Raw genomic sequence first — 23,920 nt, 5'->3', positions numbered from 1 at the left:
ATAAACTTCCCTGTTAGAACTGCTTGTGCTGCAACTCCTAACATTCCATTGGTTTGCTAGGTTTCCACTTTCACTTGTCTTGAGACTTTTAAAATTTCCCTTTTGACTGTTCAGGAGCATGTTGTTTAATCATATTAGTGAATTTTCTCATTTTCCTCCTATAATTGATTTCTAGTTTCATATCATTGTGGTCAGAAAAAATACTCAATGAAATTCCAACCTTCTTTCAATACGGTAAGACTTGTTTTGTGGCTAACCTGGAGAACTGCTAAAGCATTCTTTTTTTTTTTTTTGCTAAAGCATTCTTGAGCAAGAACAGAGGCATCACACTTCCTTTCTTTTTTTCATGACAATTTTTTCTAAGACAAATTGCAAATTAAACTAAAAAGCTATAAGTATCAAAACAATACTCTGTTAACATAAAAAAATAGACAGCATAGAAATAAACCCACACATACACTGTCCACTAATTTTCAACAAAGATGCCAAGGATATACAATGGGGAAAGGATAGTTTCTTCAATAAAAGGTGCTAGGAAAACTGGATATCCACATGCAAAAAAAGTAAATGGACCCCCATCTCATAGCAGGTACAGAAATCAACTCAAAATGAATTAAAGATCTAAATGTAAGACCTAAAATCACGAAAATCCTGGAAGAAAACATAAGAGTTAAGCTTCTTGGCACTGATCTTGGCAACGATTTTGGGGGGTTGACACTCAAAGCAGAGGCAACAAAAGAAAATATAAACAAGTGAGACTCGAATTAAAAAGGTTTTGTGTGCAAGGTAAAAAAAAAATGAAAAGGCACTCTGTGGAATGGGAGAAAGTATTTGCAAGCTATATATCTGATAAGGGGCTAATTTCCAAAAATACATAAGAAACTCTTACAACTCAATAGCAAAAATAATAATAATACCAACTCGATCAAAAAACAGGCAAGGGACCCGAATAGTCATTTTTCCAAAGAAAACATACAAATGGCCAGCAGGTACATGATAATGTGCTCAACATCACTAATCATGAGGGAAATGCAAATCAGAACCACAGTGCGGATCAGAACGTGGTAAAGAACCTCCTGCCAATGCAGCAGACATGGGTTCGCTCCCTGATCCAGGAAGGCCCACTATGCCATGCAGCAGCTAAACCCGTGGGCCACAACTATTGAGCCTGTGCTCTAGAAGCCCAGGAGCCACAACTACTGCAACCCACGTGCCCTAGAACCCATGCTCTGCAACAAGAGAAACCACCACAGTGAGAAGCCCGCACACCACAACTGGAGCGTAGCCCCCACTCGCCACAATCAGACCACACGTCAACAAAGCCCCAGCAGAGCCGAAAATAAATAAATAAAATGATTGTAAAAGACACAATGAGGTAACATCTCACACCTGTTAGGATGTCTACTATTAAAAAGACAAGAGAAAACAAATACTGACAAGGATGTGGAGCAAAGGGAGCCCTTGTACACTGTTGGTGGTATAAACTGGATAGAGCCATTTTGGAAAACAGTGTAGAGGCTTCCCAAAAAATTAAAAGTAGACTATATATGACCCAGCAGTCCCACTTCCGAGTGTATATCCAAAGGAAACGAAATCACTTTCTTGAGGAGCTAATTTATACACCCAAGGTCATTGCCACATTATCCACGATAGCCAAGATATGGTAACAACCAAAGTGTCTACTGATGGATGAATGGATAAAGAAAATATAGTGTGTGTATATATATATATATATGTATACACAGATATGTCTGTTTGCATGTATATAAATGGAATATTATTCAGTCATAAAAAGAAGGAAATCTTGCCATTTAGAGCAACATGGAGGAACATGGAGAGCCTAATACTAAGTGAAGTAAGCCACAGAAAAGATAAAGAAAAATAAATACCATATAATATACTCACTGGAAAAGACCCTGATGCTGGGAAAGATTGAAGGCAGGAGGAGAAGGGGACGACAGAGGATGAGATGGTTGGATGGCATCACTGACTCGATGGACTTGAGTTTGAGCAAGTTCTGGGAGTTAGTGACAGATAGGGAAGCCTGGCGTGCTGCAGTCCATGGGGTCACAAAGAGTCGGATATGACTGAGCAACTGAACTGAACTGAATATCACTTATATGTGGATCTAAAAAAGGAGGGGTTGAACTGAAAGAAACAGAGAGTATAATAGTGGTTGCCAAGGGCTGGGAGGTAGAGTAAATGGAAATGTTGGTTAAAAATACAAACTTCAGTTACAAGGTAAGTTCTGAGTACCTAAGGCACAGCATGCTGACTATGGTTCCTAATACTTGTATACTTGAAATTTGCTAAGAGTAGATCTTAAGTGTTACCAAACAAACAAAAAAAAGTAACTATGTGAGAAGATGGATGTGTTAATTAACTTGATTGCAGGAATGATTTCATAATATATACATATACCTATCACCACACAGTACACTCTAAGTGCATTACAATTTTATTTACCAATTATACTACAACGAAGCAGGGTTGGGGGAGGAGGCTGTTTCCTGCCATCAAGAGGAGTCAGGAGTCAAGGACAGAATCTGTTGCCTCCATCAGGACAGGCACTCCCTCGGGTCCGAGCTCTGTCTTTGCACCAGGAAGCTAAAGGAAAGTGCAGGGTCTCCAGGCAGGAAGAGGTCCTCGCTGGGCCTGCTGGGGTCAGGACGAGGTTCTTCACGAACTCCAGTCTAGCCTGAGAGCCAGGGTCAAGAACGGATATTAACCTAATGTTGATTCCGGACCTATGAAGAGGCCTAGAAAGAGGCTGGAACAGGACTCAGAAGTACAGATTTGGGGGACTTCTCTGGTGCTCCAATGGTTAGGAATCCGCCTTCTAACAGTAGAGGATGCAGGTTCAAACCCTAGTCAAGGAATTAAGACCCCACATGCTTCGGGGCAACTGAGCCCATGCACCGCAAACACTAAACCTATGCACTCTGAAGCCTGCGTGCCACAATAAAAGATTCCGCAAGCGAACAACATAGCCAAATAAATAAATATTTTTTAAAAAGTACAGACTTTGATAATCCTGTGACAATCTGCACCTCAGTTTCTCCTGTGTAAAGTGGGGCCATGAATTCTGGTCATGGGCCCCAATGAGAAATCAGAAGAAGAAGTAGGAGGGAATGGTTTGAGGCTGTTCAAATGCAAGGTTCACAGCCCTGTGAAGTCTCCAAGCTCAGGGCAGAGACAAAGAGCTTTTTTTCTCTCCTCTCTTCCCCTTTCCCACCTGCTGCCTCATTTCTCAGCCATTTTTCCGCATTCTCTTTTACTCTATGATCATCCATCCAGACCTTTGTGCTTTCCCTTCCCTTCACAGTTTAATAATTTAATAAGTACGGAGCCTCAGGGAGAGGGTCTGGGGCTTTGATCTCAATTCTGGGAAAACAAGAGTAGCCTTGGCCTGTCTGGGCTGATTTATGGCCACCTTTTATGGTTTGTGTGTGTATGCTAGGGGAACTGGCCCCCACGGAGAGCGAGGAGCCACCTGAGAAAGCCTGGCCAGGTTGGGACTGAAAGCCACGGCAGAAGCCAGAGGCACATCACAGCACAGGTGCCAGGGCCCCGCCTCCACCCACCTGGGAGCCACCTGTGACAGACAGAGGGGGCATTAACTATTGATGGTGTCCCAGCGGGTAGGGATGGAGCCAAGAGCTCAGAGCCAGCTCTGTCCTGCTCTCTCCTCTTGGCTCTAAGGTCTCAATGCCTTGGGTAGGACACAGCTTGCAAGGGAAAACTCAAACATCAGCACGCTCACCCCTGACTTCCCAAGATGCCCCCTCCCCATGCACAGCCAAGCTCTTCCAAGCTGAGCCACCTGTATGCCTCACTGACCACTGCCTCAGAGGTCAGAATCCTCCAACACATATCCATACAGGTGGCACCTCTCCAAATCTTCAAGTCGACCTTCTAAAGTGTCTCCCAAATCAATCTGCTTGCCTGGCTGCTCACAGCCCTGCCCTGGGAAAAGCCACACCTCTCCTCCCCTGGAGGAACAGGAACCTCCAGCCTCGTCCTCCCCTGCCCCTCTCTTTTGTCCCAGAGCCTTCCAAAGCATCTACAAGATCTTATCACTCTTCTGCTCAGTGTGTGCTCAGCTGCTCAGTTGTGTCCGACTCTTGGTGACCCCAGCCACTCAGTCATGTCTGACTCTTTGTGACGCCTGTAGCTCCTCTGTCCATGGAATTTTCCAGGCAAGAATACTGGAGCAGGTTGCCATTTCCTACTCCAGGGGATCTTCCCCACCCAGAGATCAAACCTGAGTCTCTTGCGTCTCCTGCATTGGCAGGGGGATTCTTTACCGCTAGTGCCACCTGGGAAGCCTTCTCTTCTTTCAATAGCTGCCCTCAGGATGGTACACATCACAGTTGCCACAAGCATTCGTCCCCCTCAGGTGTCCCTCTGGAATTAACTTCTGCCATCCAGAAGAGGTCATCCAGCAAGGTCAGAGCCTTAAGACCTCATTAGCACCTGGTCCATCCAGGTGTCTGACCTTGGACAAGTCACTTCCTCTCTCCAGGTCTGAGAACTCTAGACCTGGGCTGAGAAAGGAGCTAAGACATAACGACCTCTAGGGTCTACTTGGGTTCTGATGTTAGAAGTCAGTGGCCATGCCTCTTCTACCACCCCCATGCACATACCTGACCAGCTTCAGGGAAAATGTATTCTAAGGACATTTGCTGGTAAGATCAGGGTTTAGAAAGGAAAGCAAAGCAAAGCAACCACAGAGAAGAAGGGCTCCTGGCCCCTTCTGCCACTGCTGTCAGAACCGGATGAGCAATTCATAGGCCACGGGCATCTCAAGGGTGGAGATGACATCCAGTGCCCCCCTCCCTATTCTTCACGCCCAGCACCAGGCCCAGCACAGAGGGCATCAACACATGAAATGAATCAGCTGGAGCATCCTCACAGTTGCATTCAACTCTGATAAGGGCAAAGTGTCTCCTCTCCTCGCTCTCAAGGGTACCCGGACACCCCCACCTAGACACACCCACAGCCCCATTCCCTGGAGGTCAGCCTTTCAGTAGATGCCAGGCAGAGGCTAGGGGTCAGCCAAGGGGAAAGACGAAGATGAAAGCCAGGAGCATGTGGAAGTGCCACCACCCTCATCGAAGGACAGAAACCTCCCTGGCAATGTTTTCCCTTTCCTGCCCCCACCTAACCTCTGGAGCAGCCAGCATGGCATGACGGGGCAACAGAGGCAAAGAATGCTATCTGGAAAAGCCAGTAGACATACTTCCCTCCCTTCTCAATCATCCCAAGAGGGTTTCTCCTCCTCCTGCCCCGCCCCCACACAGACAGCCTGTGGGACCAGCAACTTGCTTCCACAGGTAGAGAGGCAAGGGAGCAGCCATTCAGTGATTTTCTGCAGGAAGTTCCATGGCCTGGAGGGCTGGGATGACACCAGCCAGGACTCAGCCCTCCCCAGTGGCTCAGTCGTAAAGAATCCACCTGCAGTGCGGGAGACCCAGGTTCGATCCCTGGGTCGGAAGATTCCCTGGAGGAGGGCATGGCAACCCACTCCAGTGTTTCTGCCTGGAGAATCTCATGGACAGAGGCTATAGCCCCTAGGGTAGCAAAGAGTGGGACACAACTGAAGTGACTTAGCACACACATACTCAGAGCCAGCTCTGTCCTCAACACAGGCTTGTGTCAGACCTCTTCCAGGAGCGCCCTTCTCTGTGCCCCACACCCAGCTCAGTATCCTCAACTGGGGTGGCACTGTCTTCTCTGGATGGCTTTTTTATGTTTTGCCACCCCTCGCAGCTTGCGGGATTTCAGTTCCCTGACCAGGGATTGAACTCAGGCTCTCGGCAGTGAGAGCACAGGGTCCTAACCACTGAACCACCAGGGAGCTCCCCTACTGGGGTGCTTTTTAAAATATTGGAGAGTTGTTTTTTTAATGACACAGGTGACCAGTGACATTTAATGGGCAGGGGTCACGGATGCTAAATGAATAGTTCCACACCCAACATGGCAGGAGCAGCCCTGCCCCCAGGAACACAAAGCCAACCCCTACTCATTTTCAGATCACTTCCCTGGTCATTTCACTACCCAGACCCCCAAGACCAGGTCACGTTCCCCCAAGTTCCCAGTGTTCTCTCTCACAGTCCTTATCCAAATATTAGTGCTTGTGTAAGAAACTGATGGTGAAGGATAGGGAGGCCTGGCGTGGTCCATGGCGTCGCCAAGAGTCGGACATGACTGAGCAACTGAAAGACAAAGACGAGAAACTAAAGAGTTGGCAGAACAGTTAAAGCCGTGCCCCAGCCTCCAGGGGTAGAACACAACTCTCCGCCTCTAGTGCGGGCTGCACACACGACGTCCTTTCAAAGAGTGCGAGGTGGAGGAGAGGAAAGTGCACCTTCAGCTTCACAGTGGAGAAGCCTGATGAGCTCTACCTCAGCCTGTGATCAAGGTCCTCAGCCCCAGCGATGAGTCATGCTGATGACACTTACTGTTCATATGATGCAACTAAAATGGGACTTCACCGCTATGGTCTTTCTCTCCGAAACCTATAACCATAGTCTAATCATGAGAATATCAGACAAATCCCAGTGAAAGGACAGTCTACAAAATATCTAACCAACACTCCTCAAAATTGTCAAGGTCATCCAAAACAAGAAACGTACGAGAAACTGTCACAACCAAGAGGAGCCTAAGAAAACACAACTGTATATATAAAATGTAGTAGCTATAAATACAATGTGGCATCTTGGATGGGAGCCTGGTACAGAAAAAGAACACGGGGGAGAACTGAAGAAATCAGAGTGAGGTATAGACATCAGTTGAGGACCATCTTCAATACTGGCTCACTAATGTCACACATGTTCCATACTAAGGTAAGATGCTAAGGATGAAGGCCACCGGACATGGACTACATGGAAACTCTACTATTCTGCAATAATTCGGTAAATCTAAAACTGTTCTAAATGAAAAGCTGTGTGTGTTTTTTTTTTTTTTTAAGAGTTGTAGGGCCAAAGTCAGAGAGATCTTGGCTAGAATCCCAGCTCCACCTCATACCAGCCATGTGAGTTTGGGCAAGTTACTTAACCTTTCTGAGCCTCAGTTTCTGCATCTATGTGCTGTGCTTAGTTGCTCAGTTTTGTTTGACTCTTTGCGAGTCCATGGACTGTAGCCCGCCAGGCTCCTCTGTCCTTGAAGATTCTCCAGGCAGGAATACTACAGCGGGTTGCCATGACCTCCTCCAGGGGATCTTCCCAACCCAGGGATCAAATCCAGGTCTCCCACATTGCAGGGGGATTCTTTATTGTCTGAGCCACCAGGGAAGCCCATCTATGCATTTATAAATAGGGATAATAATCATACTTACTTCACATGACTGTTTTAAAGGTTAAAGGGGATAATAGGTGTAAACAGCTTAGCATAGTCTCTGGCACATAAGTGTGAGTAATTGCTATCATATTCTGATTCATTTGTTCATTTGCTGTTCTTGTTCTGAGCTAACTCCCAGACTGGAAGGGGAGCTCCATGGCAGCAAGCCCTCATCTTCTTGTGTTTTACCATATCCTCAAGCCTAGGAGAACAGCTGCCTCATCACTGATGCTTAGTCTGTGTTTGTTAAACAACAGAATGAGCCCTTCCCATCAGAGTATCCTTGGAACCCCAACTCTCACCCTGGGAGAACTTCAGTTCTGGAGCCCAGAGCAGAGCCCTGCCTACCCCCAGATCTTCAGCTAGAGCGCAGAGAAAGCCAAAGCCTCCCACCTGCCTTCCGGTGACTCTTCCTCCTCTCTGAGCCCTGCTTCTCTCTCCACCCTGCCCCACAGACATCAGCACCTGCTCATTTCCTAGAGCAGCAGGATTCGCGTAATGACCTCTGATAAACATCTTTTAATAAACCCTGTAGCTGGATCTGTCATCCAGAAGCTATATTCTCCTCACTTCCTGCCCTCACCGCCATCTCCTCCCACTTCCTGGGCTGGCCCATTAATGCCTCTGGTCTCACCAGGTAGACCTTCAGGCCCCCAAGGCCCCTGGACTCTGGCTTGCTGAGGAATGGCCAACAGGCTGCCCCGGCTATTCCATAAGCCAGACTCTCCCCACCGGCCTGGAGTCTCAGCAGCCTGGCCCGGGTCTGCCTGTGCCACCCAGCCTGACCACTGGCCAGTCCACTTCCCTCCAGCCCTGCAGGCAGTTTTCCCAGGCGTTACCAAGGAGACCACTCACATCCTACCCAGAGTTGCCAAAGCAACCAGCTCAGTGAGGAGCAGCCCCTCGGCTTCCAGCCCCTGGGTGTGCAGAAGCAGGAGTGAGAGAGTCACAGGCCAACAGGAAATGGGCCCAGGCAGCTGGCACACCCAGGTGGAGGCAGCTCCCGCGTGCCCTGGGCAGTGCCCCACACGCTCCTGTCCTCCTTCCTCCCACCTCTTCCTTCTCTGTTACTGCCCTGGTGGTGCCCACACCACCACCATCTTTGGCTCTGATTTAGAGCCAATGCCTGGACCTCAATGTACACATCTTAGAACTAGGCGCTTGTCATCCCAGATGCTCAGGGAGAAGAAAGTCCCAATATGCAGAAATTCCCCCCAAGGCTAATTTTCTCCCTCATGAATTTTTTCCCTCATGAACTTTTGGTGTCCCAGTTAAAAATCCAAGTTGTGCCATTTCCTATTCTGGACAGACCTCTTAGAACACATGAGTCTCAGTTTTCTTGCCTATAAAATGGGAATAATACCTTCTTTCCACTTACTGAATGATTAAATGAATTAACCTACAAGAATGCACCCAGCATAGTGCCAAGCATCAGGTCTCACACTTCTTAAAAATCCTTTTTTTCTTCTGATGAATAAGAGCCCTCCTGGCCATAGCGATTGGTCAGAAATGCTTCCAGATTCACCCATGGGAAGCCTAGATGAGTCCATGAGCTTGGCTGTCCCACCCAGCCCTTTCAGCTTGACCTAGGACAGAGCCCTTTAGCTCCATTAACCTCCCAGCAGCTCAAGATGCTTCATTTGCTCCTCCTCTTTTCTCTGCGGATGCTGCAGTTTAAAGGAAATCACTACACTCATCTGCTCAAAAGCCACCCATAGCTCCTACTGCCGACAGGATCGACCCAAACTCATTCTGGCATCCGAGGCCCTGTGAGATCTAACCTCAGTCTATCTTCAGAGGTCGACCCGTTCATCTCCCCACTGTGGGTCTCACCTCCCAGATGGGAAGGACTGCTCATTGTCTCTGCCAGCACCTTGTATTTTCCTGCTTCTGTGCCTTTGCCTCCATGCCCTCACCAAGATGCCCTTGAATGTCCATTCCAAATCTCCATCCAACTTCAGGCTCCTCTCCTCTGGGAAGCCTGATTTCACCAACTCCAAGAATACCAGAATGGGTGTGTTCTGAGGCCCCACAGCCTTGATAGTTCTCAGACTCTGGGGCATAATGAGGCAGAATGACCTGGGGCTCCTGTTAAATATGCAGGTTTGGGAGTTCTATCACCAAGGTGTTCTGAGACAGTTGGTCTGGCCTGGGGGCTGGGAACCTACATTTTAGATGTGTTTTCAGTTGATGCTGATGCAGGCGAGAGAAAAACCTCACTTTGAGAAACACTGGCCCAAAGGAACAGAAAGTTCCCTTGAAAGTGTCCGATGACTGGCTGATGGGTCTGCAGAGGAGGTGGGAGGGGTGGGGTCGGGGGCTGGAAAGGAGCATCAAGAACCCTATGGTACTCTCTTTCCCTCTTCTGGGAAAGAGGCCAGGAGACTGCTCCCCAGTTTCTCTAACACAATGGAAGACAGGGCCTACCCAGAGTGAATTCTATGGTGGCAAAATGTATAGTGGTTGCAGGAGTGAACTCTAAAATCAGAGAGACGTGGGTTTGAATCCCAGTTCCATCAGTTTCAAACTGTGTGGTCTGGGATTAGCTATTTAACTTCTCTGAGCCTCTCTTTCCCCATCTATAATGGTGACAACGATAGCTCCCCACTCAGAAATAATCTACACAAAAGCACTAGGCACCCAATAACCACCCAACACATGTGGCTGCTCTTATGTTACTGTGATGGTTAACAGTACAGAGTTCAAAGGTCAGACTAGATAAAAACCCAACAGGGTGTGCAGGACAGATGCTCCAGGTTCAGCATAGGGGCTGTCTCAACTCAGCTCTCTGAAGTCTTGGTGTGGCAGAGGAGGCCCCCAGCCCCCACCCCTTCACAACGCCAACTCTGTCTGCTGCAAGGCTGGGGGGTGGACAGATGAGCTAACCCAACATGCAAGTGTCATGACAGCCAAGTGAGGAGCCCAGACAAGGGCTGTGGGAATATCTGTGGGTCAAGCAAAGAATGGAGGCCTTGAATTTCCGATGATGGCAGTCTGGGTCATGACGCTGAAGACTATTGATAGGAGAGGGGCAGATGAAAGGAATACTTTAGGAGGATCCCTTTCACAGCATCAAAGGAGGAATGAGAGGCAGAGGGGTCAGCTACTGCAATACCTGGACTGGGGACCCAGATGAGGGGGAGTACCAGCAAGGCTGTGAAGGCTGAAAAATGGCTAGGACCTTGTCCTAGGCAAATGCACCCCCCAACCCCACCCCAGAGCAGTGAGGAGGTTAAGAGTCTGACAGACAAGTTCCTGTAGCTCACTCTGGTCCACCTCAAAGAGTCAAAGCTCCTCGGTCAACCTCAGATACTCCCCCCTCTGCCTGCCAGGAGCCTCGGCCACCACAGAAAAAAGCCTTTGAAGACAACAGATGTCTGGTGGGTACAACCCCCAGCCAAAGCCGGAGGGGGATGATCCCCCCTACATCCGTCACAACCAGTGGCTTTATCAAACGTCCAATTCAAAAGCACCAGCTTTAAAAAGATGGAAGGCTCACTCCGTGGTACAGACCCAAAAGAACCGAAAACAGGTGTTCAAACAAAAACTTAAACACAAATCTTCACAGCACAAAATTCACAATAACCAAAAAGCAGAACAATCTCAATAGCCATCTCAATAGCCATCAGCTGGGAAGTGCATGAACAAAATGCGGCAAATCTACACAGTGGAATGTTATTCAGCCACAAAAAGGAAAGAAGGTACACGTTAGGACATGGACGAACCTTGAAAGCACTTAGGCTAAGTGAAAGGAGCCAGACTCAGAAGGACAAATGTACTATGAGTCCATCTAAGGGAAATGTCCAGTGTGGGCAAATGCATAAAGACAGAAAGCAGACTAGTGGTTGCCGGGGATTCAGGCGAAGGAGTAATGAGGACTGACTGCTTCACGGGTACAGGCTTCCCTTCTGGGGTGATGAAAACGTTCTGGAACTACATAGAGTGGTGGCTGTACAATATTGTGAATGTACTAAATGCCACTTAAAATGCTAAAACGGTGAATTTTATGTTATGTGAATTTTACCACAATAAAAAAAAATGACAGAAGGTGGTCTTTCCCATCCCCATCCCATCTATGGGTGACCATGGCAGACTGAGTTGGAGGAAAGCCTCCCCGAAGGCTTTCCTAGTTACCTTCCCCCCAGTACCAAGCACCAAGTAGGCAGGCACTCAGAAAGAGAGAAGGATGAAGATCTCTGTTCTCTGTATCTGTCTCCATGAAGCATGAACCCCCTACTCCAGTCACCCTGGGCCCATCACTGAGAATATCTACACACATTTACTCACCCTGCCCCAAGCCTTTGCTGCACGTCCCTTGCCCTACCCTCCTGTCCATATCTAGGACTCCCACTGCACCCCTTGCCATCTACCCAATTTCTACAGTTCCTTCCATGTCCAACTCAAATTCTTCCCTGATTCCCCATTTCTGACCTCTGCTCACACATATCTGGGATTTTAACAATCCAAACAAGTATTTGATGCCATCCGTTCCCTCAGCCCCACCTTATCAAGTAGATCTTTATTCTGTGAATGTCCAGGGATGTCACGAGCCCTCACCCCTGACCCAGGGACATAACCAGCTCTACATAACTATCTGTTGGTCCTTATCCAGGATCTATACCTTGGACCTCTCCCGTGGACACTCCTAGACCAACACTGTTCAGACCCCAGTGTGAATCACCATCAGTGGAGTGAGGTCAGGGTGTCTTCAGGAAGAAGACCGAAGTCTACCACCTGACAGGTGATGGAAGAGCTTCATTTCATGTCAGCCTGACAGCCAGACCAACCTTAGATCTCTGAGTCCCAGGGTCCCCATTATGCCAGGTCCTTTCCAGTTGTTTTAATTAAAACGGTGAGAAATCAATAGATGGCAATTATGGAAGGAGAAAAAACAATCGAGAGTTCCCTGCCCCCAGTAAATTTCTGGATGGACACTGATAAGAAGCAGAGTTGAAATTCTGGGTGAGTACAAAGGAGAATTTGGGGTGGACAGTCTTAGAATCACAGCCAGTATCAAGGTCATACCAATAAAATGGGGGTGGAATTCTGGATGACCGTTGATGTATCAGAGAAGACCCCTAGCTCAATGCTGACATAGTTAGAAAGGAACTTGGAATGAACATTAAAACAATCACAGAATAAAACTGATGGTTCTCTTAGGATGGGGAAAAGTCAGGCTGAGAAGCCGAATCAGGAGACCCTAGACGAAGGACGGAAGTCAGCTTTCTTGGCATGTTCTAATCCATCTCAGCCTCGGTAGGAGCAGAACCAAAATTCTCATGGCCCCTCCTGTAGGTGTGTGGTTAGGGACAGGGGAGAATGGATCCTGGAAAACCAAGCCAGAAGGGAGATGGCCAGGAGAGGGAGACTGCTGGGGTGAGGAAAATTTCTCCCCCATTTACTTCCACTGAATAAGAACTGATCCCTATCAATCAGGGAGGCAGCGCAAGGCGACTTTCTCAGGCCAGACAGGTGGGGAGTCAGGCAGAGGAGGAGGCCAGGGTGGGAGCAGGGAGATAGGCGGGCCTCAGACCCTGTCCTGCCCACTCCCTCCCTTGTCAAAGACTCCAGTCCCAGAGACTTCACATCCCTACAATCCCAAACTGTAGGTTAAAAAAGCGGTGCAATTACGGAAGCCTTCTCTGGGCTTCCCTAGGGTCATGGATGGAACACAGCCTTCTCAGGGTAATTGATGAGCATTCCAGCGCCGAGTCAGCTCACTGGCCCCCAGCTAACTCCTGCCCTTGAAGGAGTCAGCCTGACTTTGCCACCTTCTCTTGACTGGCCCATTGAGTAAATGGGCAAATCATTCTCCCTTCCCCTCATTTCTCTCCCTTGTAAGAGAGAACATTGAACTGGATGACAAACACAAGTTCCACCATCATTAGGAATCTGTTTTCAATGTTCAGAAAGTCATCATACATGCAATACTTACAGCTTATTTCTGATGATTAAAAATGATACTTGCCTGCAATACTTACAGCTTATTTCTGATGATTAAAATTAATATTTGCTTATTGTAGAAATTTTAGAAAAGAGCAAAATATTAAAAAGAAAAGAAAAACTCTAATAAGATCTCATTACCCAGAGGAAACCATGGTTAACCTTTTGGAAACTTTCTTTCCAAGGTTGCTTGATTTCTATGGGGGAGGGGCATCCATGACATTTTAACAAAATTGGGCTCTACTGTTTATGCAGCTTTGCCACTGCTTCTTACAACTGTCATTATGCTGCTGTGAGCATTTTCCCAAGTGATCAAATGCTCTTCAAAAATACTATTTTAAAGGTTGCATAATACTCCACCAAGAGGATTCACCATGATTACAGGGCATTTAGATTGTTTTCTAGTACAAACAACACTGCCATAGCATACTAGGCTCGTGTACAAGTATTTGCCTTCATCTCCATTTCTTCAGGATCCATTCTGCAGGCAGAATCACAAGGCCAATGAAAATGATATTTTAAAAGGGATTGATGTGTGCCACCATATTAATTTTCAGAAAGACACAACAAACCCACTGATGTGCCCAAGGTGAGTGAGAGGTGGTTTTGGAAGTGTCGGAGTTAGAATGCAGGATTGTGGTCCTGTCTCCTCTCCTCTCCCCAGTTCTGAAGGTTAACTGTCCAGCATAAGAGAGGGTAGTATTCCAAGACCCAAGATACAGGTCTGCAGTCTAGCTCTGCCGCTCTGGCTTTGGGATCCTGAAACAAGCATTGCTTCTCCTAACTGTGAAATGGGTATGACGAGCTCTGAGCACCATGCAGAGCAGTTTCCTTGCTCATTTGAAAAGGTATTTGTGAAAGTTCTTTGTAAACTTGCCCAAGAGCTTCCCTTCCTAACTCTTAGTCATCCGAATGCCCAGTCAGTACTGGCTGGTTTTCAGGATGATAGAAAAGGAGCTTTCTGAAGGGAATCAGTGGGCTCTGAGGGCCTGGGAAGGCCCAGGTGAGTCTTCAAAAGGTCAGAGACAGCACTGAAGAGGTAAAGCAAAGAACAGGGCCTGGCACCTCCCTTAGGGTGCTGAGTAGGTCAGTGGACTTAAGAGGGCAAAGACCTTGAGATCTGTCTCAAGGCTCTCAGCCCATCCTTTCTAGAGTTCTGACTGGACATCTAGCTTTTGGGGAACCAGAAACCAAGCTGATTCAGTGGATACAAAAAGTCAGTAGCTGCAGAGGACTCCAGAGGCCACCAGCTCTGGTCCCTTCTTCCAGGCTGTTATTATTCGGCCCTGTATTTTTAAGACCCTCCAATCGGAAAGGCAACTAGTGTTTCCAGCCATCACCTCTCCAGCCATGGTTAGATGAAAAAGGAGACCGTGGTACTTCTCTTGGGAAGCACAGCTGGCCGGCCTGAGCACCCTGCCACACTTCCCCATCCACCGGGCAAATGCCCTTCCTCACTCCCTGCATCTGCACGCTCGCCTAGCACCGTGGCCTGAGGGGACTCCAGTGACGTTTCTGGTGTAGCTGGGAGAACTGCGTAGACCCCACGGAACGCCATCCTCCCTGATTTTCGCCATCATCACCGGCAGGCCCCCACCTCCAGCGCACCCCCAACGGTCAGGGGTTCATCTCCCGTCTCCAAAGAAGCACAACAGGTGGCACCTGTGTGGCCTCCCCAACCACACCTCTCCACCTCTCCCTGCCCCTCCACCTGCACCCCAGTCCGCCAGCTGAGCCCGGCCCCGGCGGAGCCTTACCTTTGAGGTTTTGGGGGTGGGCCCGCGGCGCCCGGCTCGGGTTTCCTCGGGGTAGAGAGGGAATACTGGAGAAGTTGTTACCCATGGCATCCGGCCCCAGTGGGGTTCGGCACTCGCAGGGGGCAGGCGAGGCTGGGCTGGAGCGGAGGTACGGTGTGCAAGTGTGTGCGCGCGCCGGCGCGCGCGCCGCCGGGGGAGGGCCCTGGTGGGGCTGCGGCGGGGGGCGGGCGGGCCGCTCCTCTCCTCTCTGTGTCTGGGCTCCGCGGTCCTCGGCGGGTCCTGCCCGCCGCGGGGGTTCCTCGCGCGAGCCGGCTACCTGCCTGCCATTTTTCGCGGCGGGCGCGCCCCTGGGCCGGGGCCGGCGGCGCCCGGGGCTCCCTTCTTCCTCCCGCTGGCGCTCGGGTTCCGGCTGTTGGCTCCGGCACGCTTCCCCCCGGCCATAGAGTCGGGGCTCTCGGTGCGGGCGCTCAGCGGCTCGGCCTGCCCGGAGGCTCGGCGGCTTGGCGGCCGGCTGGGTCCCCGCCCGCGGGGACGACCGAGGCGGCGACGTGCGTGGTGCCCTCCCGCCGGCGGCTCGACATGGAGCGGGGCTCCGAGGAGCGCGGGGTGTGCTGGGCGCTCTCGCGGTGGTGGGTCTCCCGCCCGCCCCCGACGCCGCGCTCCCGCCCCCGCCGGGTCCCCCGCGCGACCGCCGCCCCCGCCCCCAGCCGTCGCCAGGATTCCCTCGCTCCGGTTGTTATGGTGACAGCTGCGCCGGTGAATGAGCGTCTTAGTGACTCGCGCGCGCCCGCTCAGCCAGATGTGGCGCCGGGTGCGCGACGTTCCGGCCAACACTAGCCCTTCTTGGCCTGGCGGGGGAGCAGATAGGGGTCAAATATCAGACAGAGACTGGGGCTCCAAGGGTTGGGTTTATTCCCCTCACCAACAGTGGCGCTTGGTCTTGAAAACAAGGGAAACCATACAGTAAGAACGGTGAGCTCCCTGGATACCAGGCCCGGGACGAAGTAACTCTTATTTCCGATTTCTCTAGTAGCAGGTACAGTGCCTGGCATACAATAAAAGCTCCAGAAAAAAATAAATATATATATATACTTTTTTTTTTAAGTGGATGATGACTGAATAAATGAAGTGAGATTAAGAGTCCCACCCACTCTTTCCTGTCTTGCAAGATGGCGGTTGAAAAGGCTGAGAAGCCGAATGCTAAGGAGAAAAAACCTGAAACCAAGAAGGCTGATGCTGGCGACAAGGCTAAAAAGGTGAAGAAGGTTAAGAAGGGGAAGCCCCACTGCAGCTGAAACCCTGTCCTGGTCAGAGGAGTTGGCAGATATTCCGATCAGCTACATACTCCAGGAAGGCCTTGTACAAGAGACAGTGTTCAGCAGCTAAATCCAAGGTAGGAAAAAAAAAAAAAAGGTTCGAGTTCTTGCTACTGTCACAAAACCAGTTGGTGGCAACAAGAATGGTGGTACCTGAGTGGTAAGACTTCACAAAACGCCTAGGTATTACCCTACTGAAGATGTGCCTCAGAAGCTGTTGAGTCACGGCAGAAAACCCTTCAGTAAGCTTGTGAAAAAGCTGCGTGCCAGCGGCATCTCTCCCGGGACTATTCTGATCATCCTCACAGGGCACCACACAGGAAAGAGGGTCATTTTCCTGAAGCATCTGGACAGTGGCTTGTTACTTGTGACTGGGCTTCTGTCCCTCAATTGAGTTCCTCTGCGTAGAACACACCAGAAATTTGTCACTGCCACCTCCACCAAAATCGACATCACTGGTGTGAAAATCCCAGAACATCTCACTGACGCTTACTTCAAGAAGAAGAAGCTGCATAAGCCCAGACACCAGAAGGCTGAGATCTTCAACACAGAGAGAAATAGGAGATCACAGAGCAGTGCAAGGTTGATCAGAAAGCCGTGGACTCATAAATTCTGCAAAGAATCAAAGCTGTCCCTCAGCTCCAGGGCTACCTGCGCTCTGTGTTTGCTCTCACAAATGGAATTTATCCTCACAAAGTAGTGTTCTGAACTTCTTACAAAGAACCTAATTAAATAACTTGTCCATTAAAAAAAAAAAAAAAAAACCACCCAGCACCTGACCCTTTGCTCTCTGTCAGCTCCAAGGGGCACTGGGACAAAGGCTCAGATCAAGAACCCCAGGCTGTTCAGTTGCTGGACACAAAAAGGCTTGGGGAGCCTTTAGATGAACACAGACTGGACCTAGAAGACTGGATGGAGGGCCAAGCCTCAGGGACAAATCTCAGGAACAAACTGTCAGAGAACCACCAACTCTGAACTGAGTGGTTCTGTCAGCTCCAAGAGGTGGGGGGCCTCTGTGGCTTGCAGCAGTCAAAGAAAGCTTCCTGGAGGAAAGGGCCTTCAGCAAGTCACCTGTTCAAATGACTCATCCATCCTGAAGCTCAGCACTGATACTAGGACCTGCAGGAAGGGAAGGGAGTCATCTCCTACTTGGACAGGGGGGCATCTTCTTGTCCCTGTCTTTTTTTTTTTTTTTTGGAGTATAATTCATTTACAATGTTGTGTTAGTTTCAAGTGTATAGCATAGTGATTCAGTTATACATATACATATGTCCATTCTTTTTCAGATCATTTTCCCATGTAGTTTACAGTACTGTCCTTCTCCCTGTCTGGTCAGGGCTAGAAGAGGAGCCAAGGTCCTGCTGGGAGAGGGAATCTGCCTTCCTTTTCCGCCACCTCTAGCTCCCTGACTGGTTTCAACAACTCTGATCCAGAATCCAGCAAGGACACGGGCTGGCTTCGGGCATGCCATCCATCCTCTTCTGGGTGGTTCTTTCCGCAAGTCTCCATGTGACAGCTCTTCATTATTCAGGCACAGTTCATGTATCACCTCCTGACCTTCTCTGACCAGCCCAGCCAGAGAACCCCCCCAACTCTCAGTTACGCTCCATACCATTACTCTGTGTTATCTTCTGGAATTAATTTGAAAGTAGACTTTCCCCCCTGGTTTATGGTCTACCTCCCCCCAAGGTGAGTGGAGTAGCAGGTCAACTCCATCCACCATGATGTCACCAGTCTCCAAGAGAGTGCCTGGTACATGACAGACTGTCCAACACTGCTTGTGAAATGGACAAATCCCCCTGGCTGCCAGGCGAATTCCACCAAGAGGCGTGGGAGGAAAGCCTCTGAACTATCCCTTTTTCCCCTCTCCTGCCCTCCACCCCCACCCCATTGCAGGCATCACATCCTTAAATGTCTGGGACTCCAGGCGAGCTAGAAATATCCTTGACAGCTGCTCTCTGGGGTCTGGAGGGAAAGACAGCTCCCTTCTCCGCCCCCTGCCTCTTAGATGCCCAGGATCACGTGCCCAGCCAGCTGCAGAATGGATGTGGCAGGTCAGGGGTGCTGTCTTTTTAAGGGCGTATTTCCCCAAGGCTCATGCCAGCTGATGACTCATGCATCAGAAATCCATGGGCTCTGAATGGCAGCACACTCATCCATTTGCACACACACTTTTACTCTCTCTCACACACTCACTTCTACACAAATATCCACACTCTCACACACTCATATACCCACTGAAGCCTGCTGGAATGAGGTCACTCTAGGCTGCTGCTGGCATCAGAATAAATCTGAAGACTGTATAGACGCGACTAGTTCCCCTGGAGAGTGTGTGAAGTGCAAGCCCTTGGTAGGATTTACTGACAGTGGCTGGGGGGGAAGCTTGTCATCTCCTTCCCTTCCTTAGGGGGATGGGCTGGGACATAGAAGGGATGGGGGCTGGTGAGGCCCCATGGTAGGGAGGCAGGGATGTCATGGGTCCCATGTGGTCTAAACCTGGGGCTCTGGGCCAAGCAGGGGAGAAATGGAGAAGGTCACAGGGAAGGGGAGACAAGGGGACCAGACACTGGTGCCTGCCTGAGGGGTCCAAGGCTCTGCTGCTCAGGACAACCTGACCCCAGGGAGCTGCACAGGAGGGCCAGAGGCATTAGGGACTGAGGCAGGGAACTGAAGGTAGGACAGAAACATCCCCTGATCTCAGAGGCTGAGAAGATAATGAGAGCATCCACGAGGCTGAGATTAGGGTGAGATGAGCGAGGCGTCCCTGTGTGATGAAATGTAAGGAGGCACTTGCCCTTAGAACCATGCAATGAACAGCCACCCTGCTCTTGCTCAGGCTTGAGTGTGATGCCTCTGAAATCTTGTACCCTATGTCATGGGTCCCCAACCAGTGGGCCACGGACCAGTACCAGTCCATGGCTTGTTAGGAACCAGGCCGCATGGCAGGAAGTGGGTGGTGGGTGAGCAAGTGGTGAGTGAGTGATCGAAGCCTCATCTGTTTTTACCACAGGGCTTCCTCACGGTACTGCCTGAGCTCCGCCTCCTGTCAGATCAGCAGCAGCATTAGATTCCCAGAGGAGCACAAACCCTACTCTCACTGTCTCCCATCACCCCCAGATGGGATCATTTAGCTGCAGAAAAACAAGCTTAGGGCTCCCACTGATTCTGCATTATGGTGAATTGTATAATTATTTCATTCTATATCACAATGTAATAATAATAAAGTGCACAATAAGTGTAAAGTGCTTGAATCATTCCCCCACCCTATCTGTGAAAAAATTATCTTCCACAAACCCAGTCCCTGGTGCCAAAAATGTTGGGGACCGCCGCCTTATGTCATCTCCCTAGACTGGCCCTAGTTTTCCCAAGGAGCTCTGTGCTATGGTGGGGGGGGGGGACACCACTGTCAACTCACTGTAGGTCTCTGGCCAGGCAGGGACCTAGAGGAGGTGGGTGTGGCTGCACGGGACCCAGAGCAGCTGAGGGTGACCCCTCCAGGGGACCTGTGCCTCAGAAACCCTTTCCTGGCAGGGGTGGTGGTTGGACCCAGCTCAGAGGAGCAAAGAACCACAGCACGCTTCTTCCCCTGGACGTTGGGTGGAATCCCCGAGACTTCAAGCATCCTTCACCAAAGAGGCTGCCAGGAGGCAGGGAAGTGGCCTCTGAGGCCCCGGGGGCCCTTCCCAGCCCCAATTACAAAGCGAGGAGGGAGAAGGAGGCTGCCAGGAAGAAGGTCTGGATGAAGTCACTGTTTTGGTGGCTTCAATGGAAGCTATTAATACCCATAAGGTGGTGCTCCAGCACCTGTCACCGTGGCAACCCCGCCTCCCCAGCAGTGTAGATTCTGAAAGCTCTGCCCAAGGGGGTGGGTGTCAGTGCATATGTGTTTGGCTGCGTGTACACGTGTGTCCGTGTGGATGCTGTGAGCGCTCACACCAATGCACAGGAGAAGGGGGGGACCCAAGGCGGGGACCCAGGGACAGTTTCCGCAGCAGCTCTGGCCCCCATCACCCCTTCTCTCCCTTGCTTCTCTCCCTTCTGACCAGCTCCATTCTCTTGCTCCTTCTTCCTCTCTCTCCCTTCCTCCTCTTGTCTTTCTCGCTTCTTCCCCCTCTTCCCTGTTCCACCCTTGTCCTGCCATCTCTCTGCCCTTACTGGTCCTTGCTCAGTCTCCTGCTGGTTCACCTCTCTCTTCCCCTCCTTTCTCACTCTCCACATCTCCCAGATCAGTTCAAGTCTTCAAGAGTCTCCATGTTGATAAAATAATAAAATATTTGACGGAGAGCTTCCTTTCTTCCTTCCCTGAACCCCTAGAGACTGAGCCCAGAGCAAGCCACAGGATGGTCCCCCACCGGGCAGACAAGATGGAGTTCATCTAGGCTGAGCCAGGGCTCCCTTAAACTTTAACAGCTGACATCGCCCTCCCTGCTGAGAAGCTAGCCTTTAAACAGGAAACAGCCTCAGCCATCCCTGGCTAGGATATATGGCAGCTCTGAGGCCCAGCCCATAGTTAACATCATCAGACCACCAACCGAAAACACACAGAAGTGGTCCTGCCTGAACTGCAGGGGGTGGCTGGACGTGTTAGATGGGAGATCCCTGAGTGCCTGAACCATAGTAGATTCTTGATAAATATTTGACAAATCAATGAATCAATGTCAGTGAATTAACCTATCAATACAGCCACTCAGTAAGCCCAAGAGCCTTGCCCAGACCAGCCTTTCTGGCTGGCTCCCTTCTCTACAGCACCTTTGCCACAAAGTTTTCCTCGAGGCCAGGTCTTTCCTCTGAAGGACCGGAGTCTGTGCTAACCATCTTAGCATGCAATGGGCACCTTACTGCCCTGTTTCCAGGCACTTTGGGATTCAGCTTCGTTCATTGCCCCAGCGACCCTTTTGAGCACTCTCTGTACATCTAGCATTGTGTGGGGTACAGTTTCCTTGCCAACACCATGAGGGAGCCTGTCCTATGCTTTCCTTAACTCCAGTATAGTTTCCTACCTCCCAGGGCCAAGTTTAGGGCTGAACACACTAGTAGGTCTCCATATTGTCAAGATGTCCGTTCTTCCCAACTTGAACTATAGATTCACTACATCCCAGGGAAAATCCCAGCAAGTTATTTTGTAGATGTTAACAAACTGATTCTCAAGTGTCCGTGGAGAGGTAAAAAACCCAGAGTAATGAACAGTATACTGAAGAAGAGCAAAGTTGGAGGACTGACATTAGCCAACTTCAAAATTTACTATGAAGCTGCAGTAATTAAGACAGTATGGTAGTAGTGAAAAAATAGACAAATAGATAAATGAAACTGAATAAAGAGCCCAGAAATGGATTCACACAAACACAGTCAAGTAATCTTTGATGAAGGAGCAAAGGAATATAATGGAGCAAAGGTAATCTTCTCAACAAATGGTTACATGAACGACTGGACATCCACATGCAAAAGGGTAAATCTAGACACGGGCCTTACACCCCCACCCACAAAAATTAAATCAAAATGGATCACAGACCTATATGTTAAATGCAAAGCTATAAAACTCCTAGAAGATAACATAGGAGAAATCTAGACGACCTTAGCTTTGATAATGACTTTTTGCAAAGATGACAAAGGTATGAACCAAGAAAGAAAGAACTGGTAATACCAGGGGGAAAGGACTGGGGGAAAGGACAGTTAGGGAGTTTGAGTCTGACTTGTACACACTGTTTTATTTAAAATGGATAACCAACAAGGACCTCCTGTTAGCACAGGGAACTTTGTTCAATGTAGTGACAATTTACTGCTACTGTTAGCACAGGAGACTTTGCTCTATTTAGTGACAACCTAAATGGGAAAAGAACTGGATTAGAAGTATATACATGTATATACATAACTGAGTCACTTCATGTTATACCTGAAACTACCACAACATTGTTAATCAACTCTACTCCAATATAAAATAAAAAGGTTTTTAAAAGAAATAATTGAAAAGCTTGATTCATTAAAATTAAATCTTCTGCTCTCCAAAAGACTCTGTCAAGGGAATAAAAAGACAAACCACACACTGGGAGAAAATATTTGCAAAAGACATATCTGAGATAGGACCGTTATCCAAAATACATAAAAAATACTTCAAACTCCACAGTAAGAAAACAACTTCATTTTTAAAATGATCCAAAGACCTGAACAGACACTTCACCAAAGAAAATGGCAAATAAGCATCTGAAGACGGTCCATATCTTATGTCATCAGGAAAACGTAAATCAAAACGATGATGCCACTGCAGAACTATTAGAGTGGCCAGAATCCAGAACATTGGCAACACCAAGCAGGACGCTGGGAACTCTCATTCATTGCTGGTGGGAATACAAAATAGTACAGCCTCCTTGGAAGACAGTTTGGTGGTTTCTTGCAAAACTAACCGTTCTCTTAGCATATTATCCAGCAGCTGTATTCCTGCATACTTACTCAAAGGGATTGAGAACTTATGTCCACAAAAAACCCGCGTGTGCATGTTTTTAACCATTTTGTTCATAATTGCCAAAACTTGGAGGCAGCAAAACGTCCTTCAGTAGATGAATGAACAAACTGTGGTACTTCCAGACATGGAATATTATTCAATGCTAAAAAGAAATGAGCTATCAAGCTATGAAAAGACACAGAGGAACCTTCATATATAATGAAATATTTATGAGTACTCGTTTAATGATTAATGAGGTTGACACGATGTTGTTTTATAGACATTTAAGTAAACATTTTTTAATTTTGATTTTGAAGTTTTCCTTTCATAATTTGGAGCCACTGGATTTTTTTTCCAGTCTTATGTAGACCCTTAGACCTAAGTCCTGGACTTACAGTGCCTATGGATAAAATCCAGGCCTGAGGCCAAGCATTCTTAAGACTGGATCTAAAAGGGTTTCCCTCGTGGCTCAGATGGTAAAGAATCTGCCTGCAATGCGGGAGACCTGGATTCGATCCCTGGAGAAGGGAATGGCTACCAACTCCAGTATTCTTGCCTGGAAAACTCCATGGACCAAGGAGCCTGGTGGCCTACAGTCCATGGGGTCGCAAAGAGTCAGACATGGCTAAGCGACTAACACACACAAAAGGACAGGTGGAGATTCCTGCAAGAAGCAGAAAGAAAAACGTGCGATGCCAGAAAGAGGACCACACATCTCCCTACCTGGGAAACTTGTTTAGTGATTTCAAAGGAGTCCAGCATCCCTAGACTCATCCCAGGGTCCCTGGCTCAGGTAATACTGACAGATGATATTTGTTTGTTTGTTTGTGGCTGCACGGGCTCTTCGTTGCTGAGTGTGGGCTCTCTTTAGCTGTGGTGAACCGGAGCTAGTCTCTGTTGCAGTGTGCTGGCTTCTGTTGCAATGGCTTCTCTTGTTGCAGAACATGGGCTCTAGGCGCACGGGCTCAGTAGTTGTGGCCTGTGGGCTTAGTTGCCCCAGGGCATGTGGAATCTTCCTGGACCAGGGATGTGCCCTATAATGGCAGGCGGATTCTTAACCACTGGACCAGCAGGGATGTCCCTACAGGAGATATTTATGGAGCACATAGTCACATATACAAGGTCTT

At 49.0% G+C, this 23,920-nt stretch overlaps 1 protein-coding gene and 1 pseudogene across 2 annotated transcripts in view; one reads left to right on the top strand and one right to left on the bottom strand.

Moving 5' to 3' along the window:
• The window catches only part of NEURL1 (neuralized E3 ubiquitin protein ligase 1), a 77,885-nt gene extending 62,208 nt beyond the window's left edge, over nt 1–15,677 (bottom strand). For both annotated transcript variants that reach the window (XM_061403348.1, XM_061403346.1), the window contains exon 1: nt 15,042–15,677. Coding sequence is in view for 1 of the 2 variants with exons in the window: in XM_061403346.1 (XP_061259330.1) it covers nt 15,042–15,126 (85 nt within the window). In the remaining variant the exon portion in view is untranslated. The remainder of the gene's footprint in view (nt 1–15,041) is intronic.
• Nucleotides 15,678–15,797: 120 nt separating this feature from the next.
• Nucleotides 15,798–19,631, top strand: LOC133239370 (large ribosomal subunit protein eL6-like; annotated as a pseudogene).
• Nucleotides 19,632–23,920: the final 4,289 nt, after the last annotated feature.

The sequence above is a fragment of the Bos javanicus genome, chromosome 26 (assembly GCF_032452875.1).
Source record: "Bos javanicus breed banteng chromosome 26, ARS-OSU_banteng_1.0, whole genome shotgun sequence".
NCBI classification, from domain to species: Eukaryota; Metazoa; Chordata; class Mammalia; order Artiodactyla; family Bovidae; genus Bos; species Bos javanicus.
Note: the sequence above shows the minus strand (reverse complement) of the source record. Positions and strands in the feature narration are given on the sequence as shown.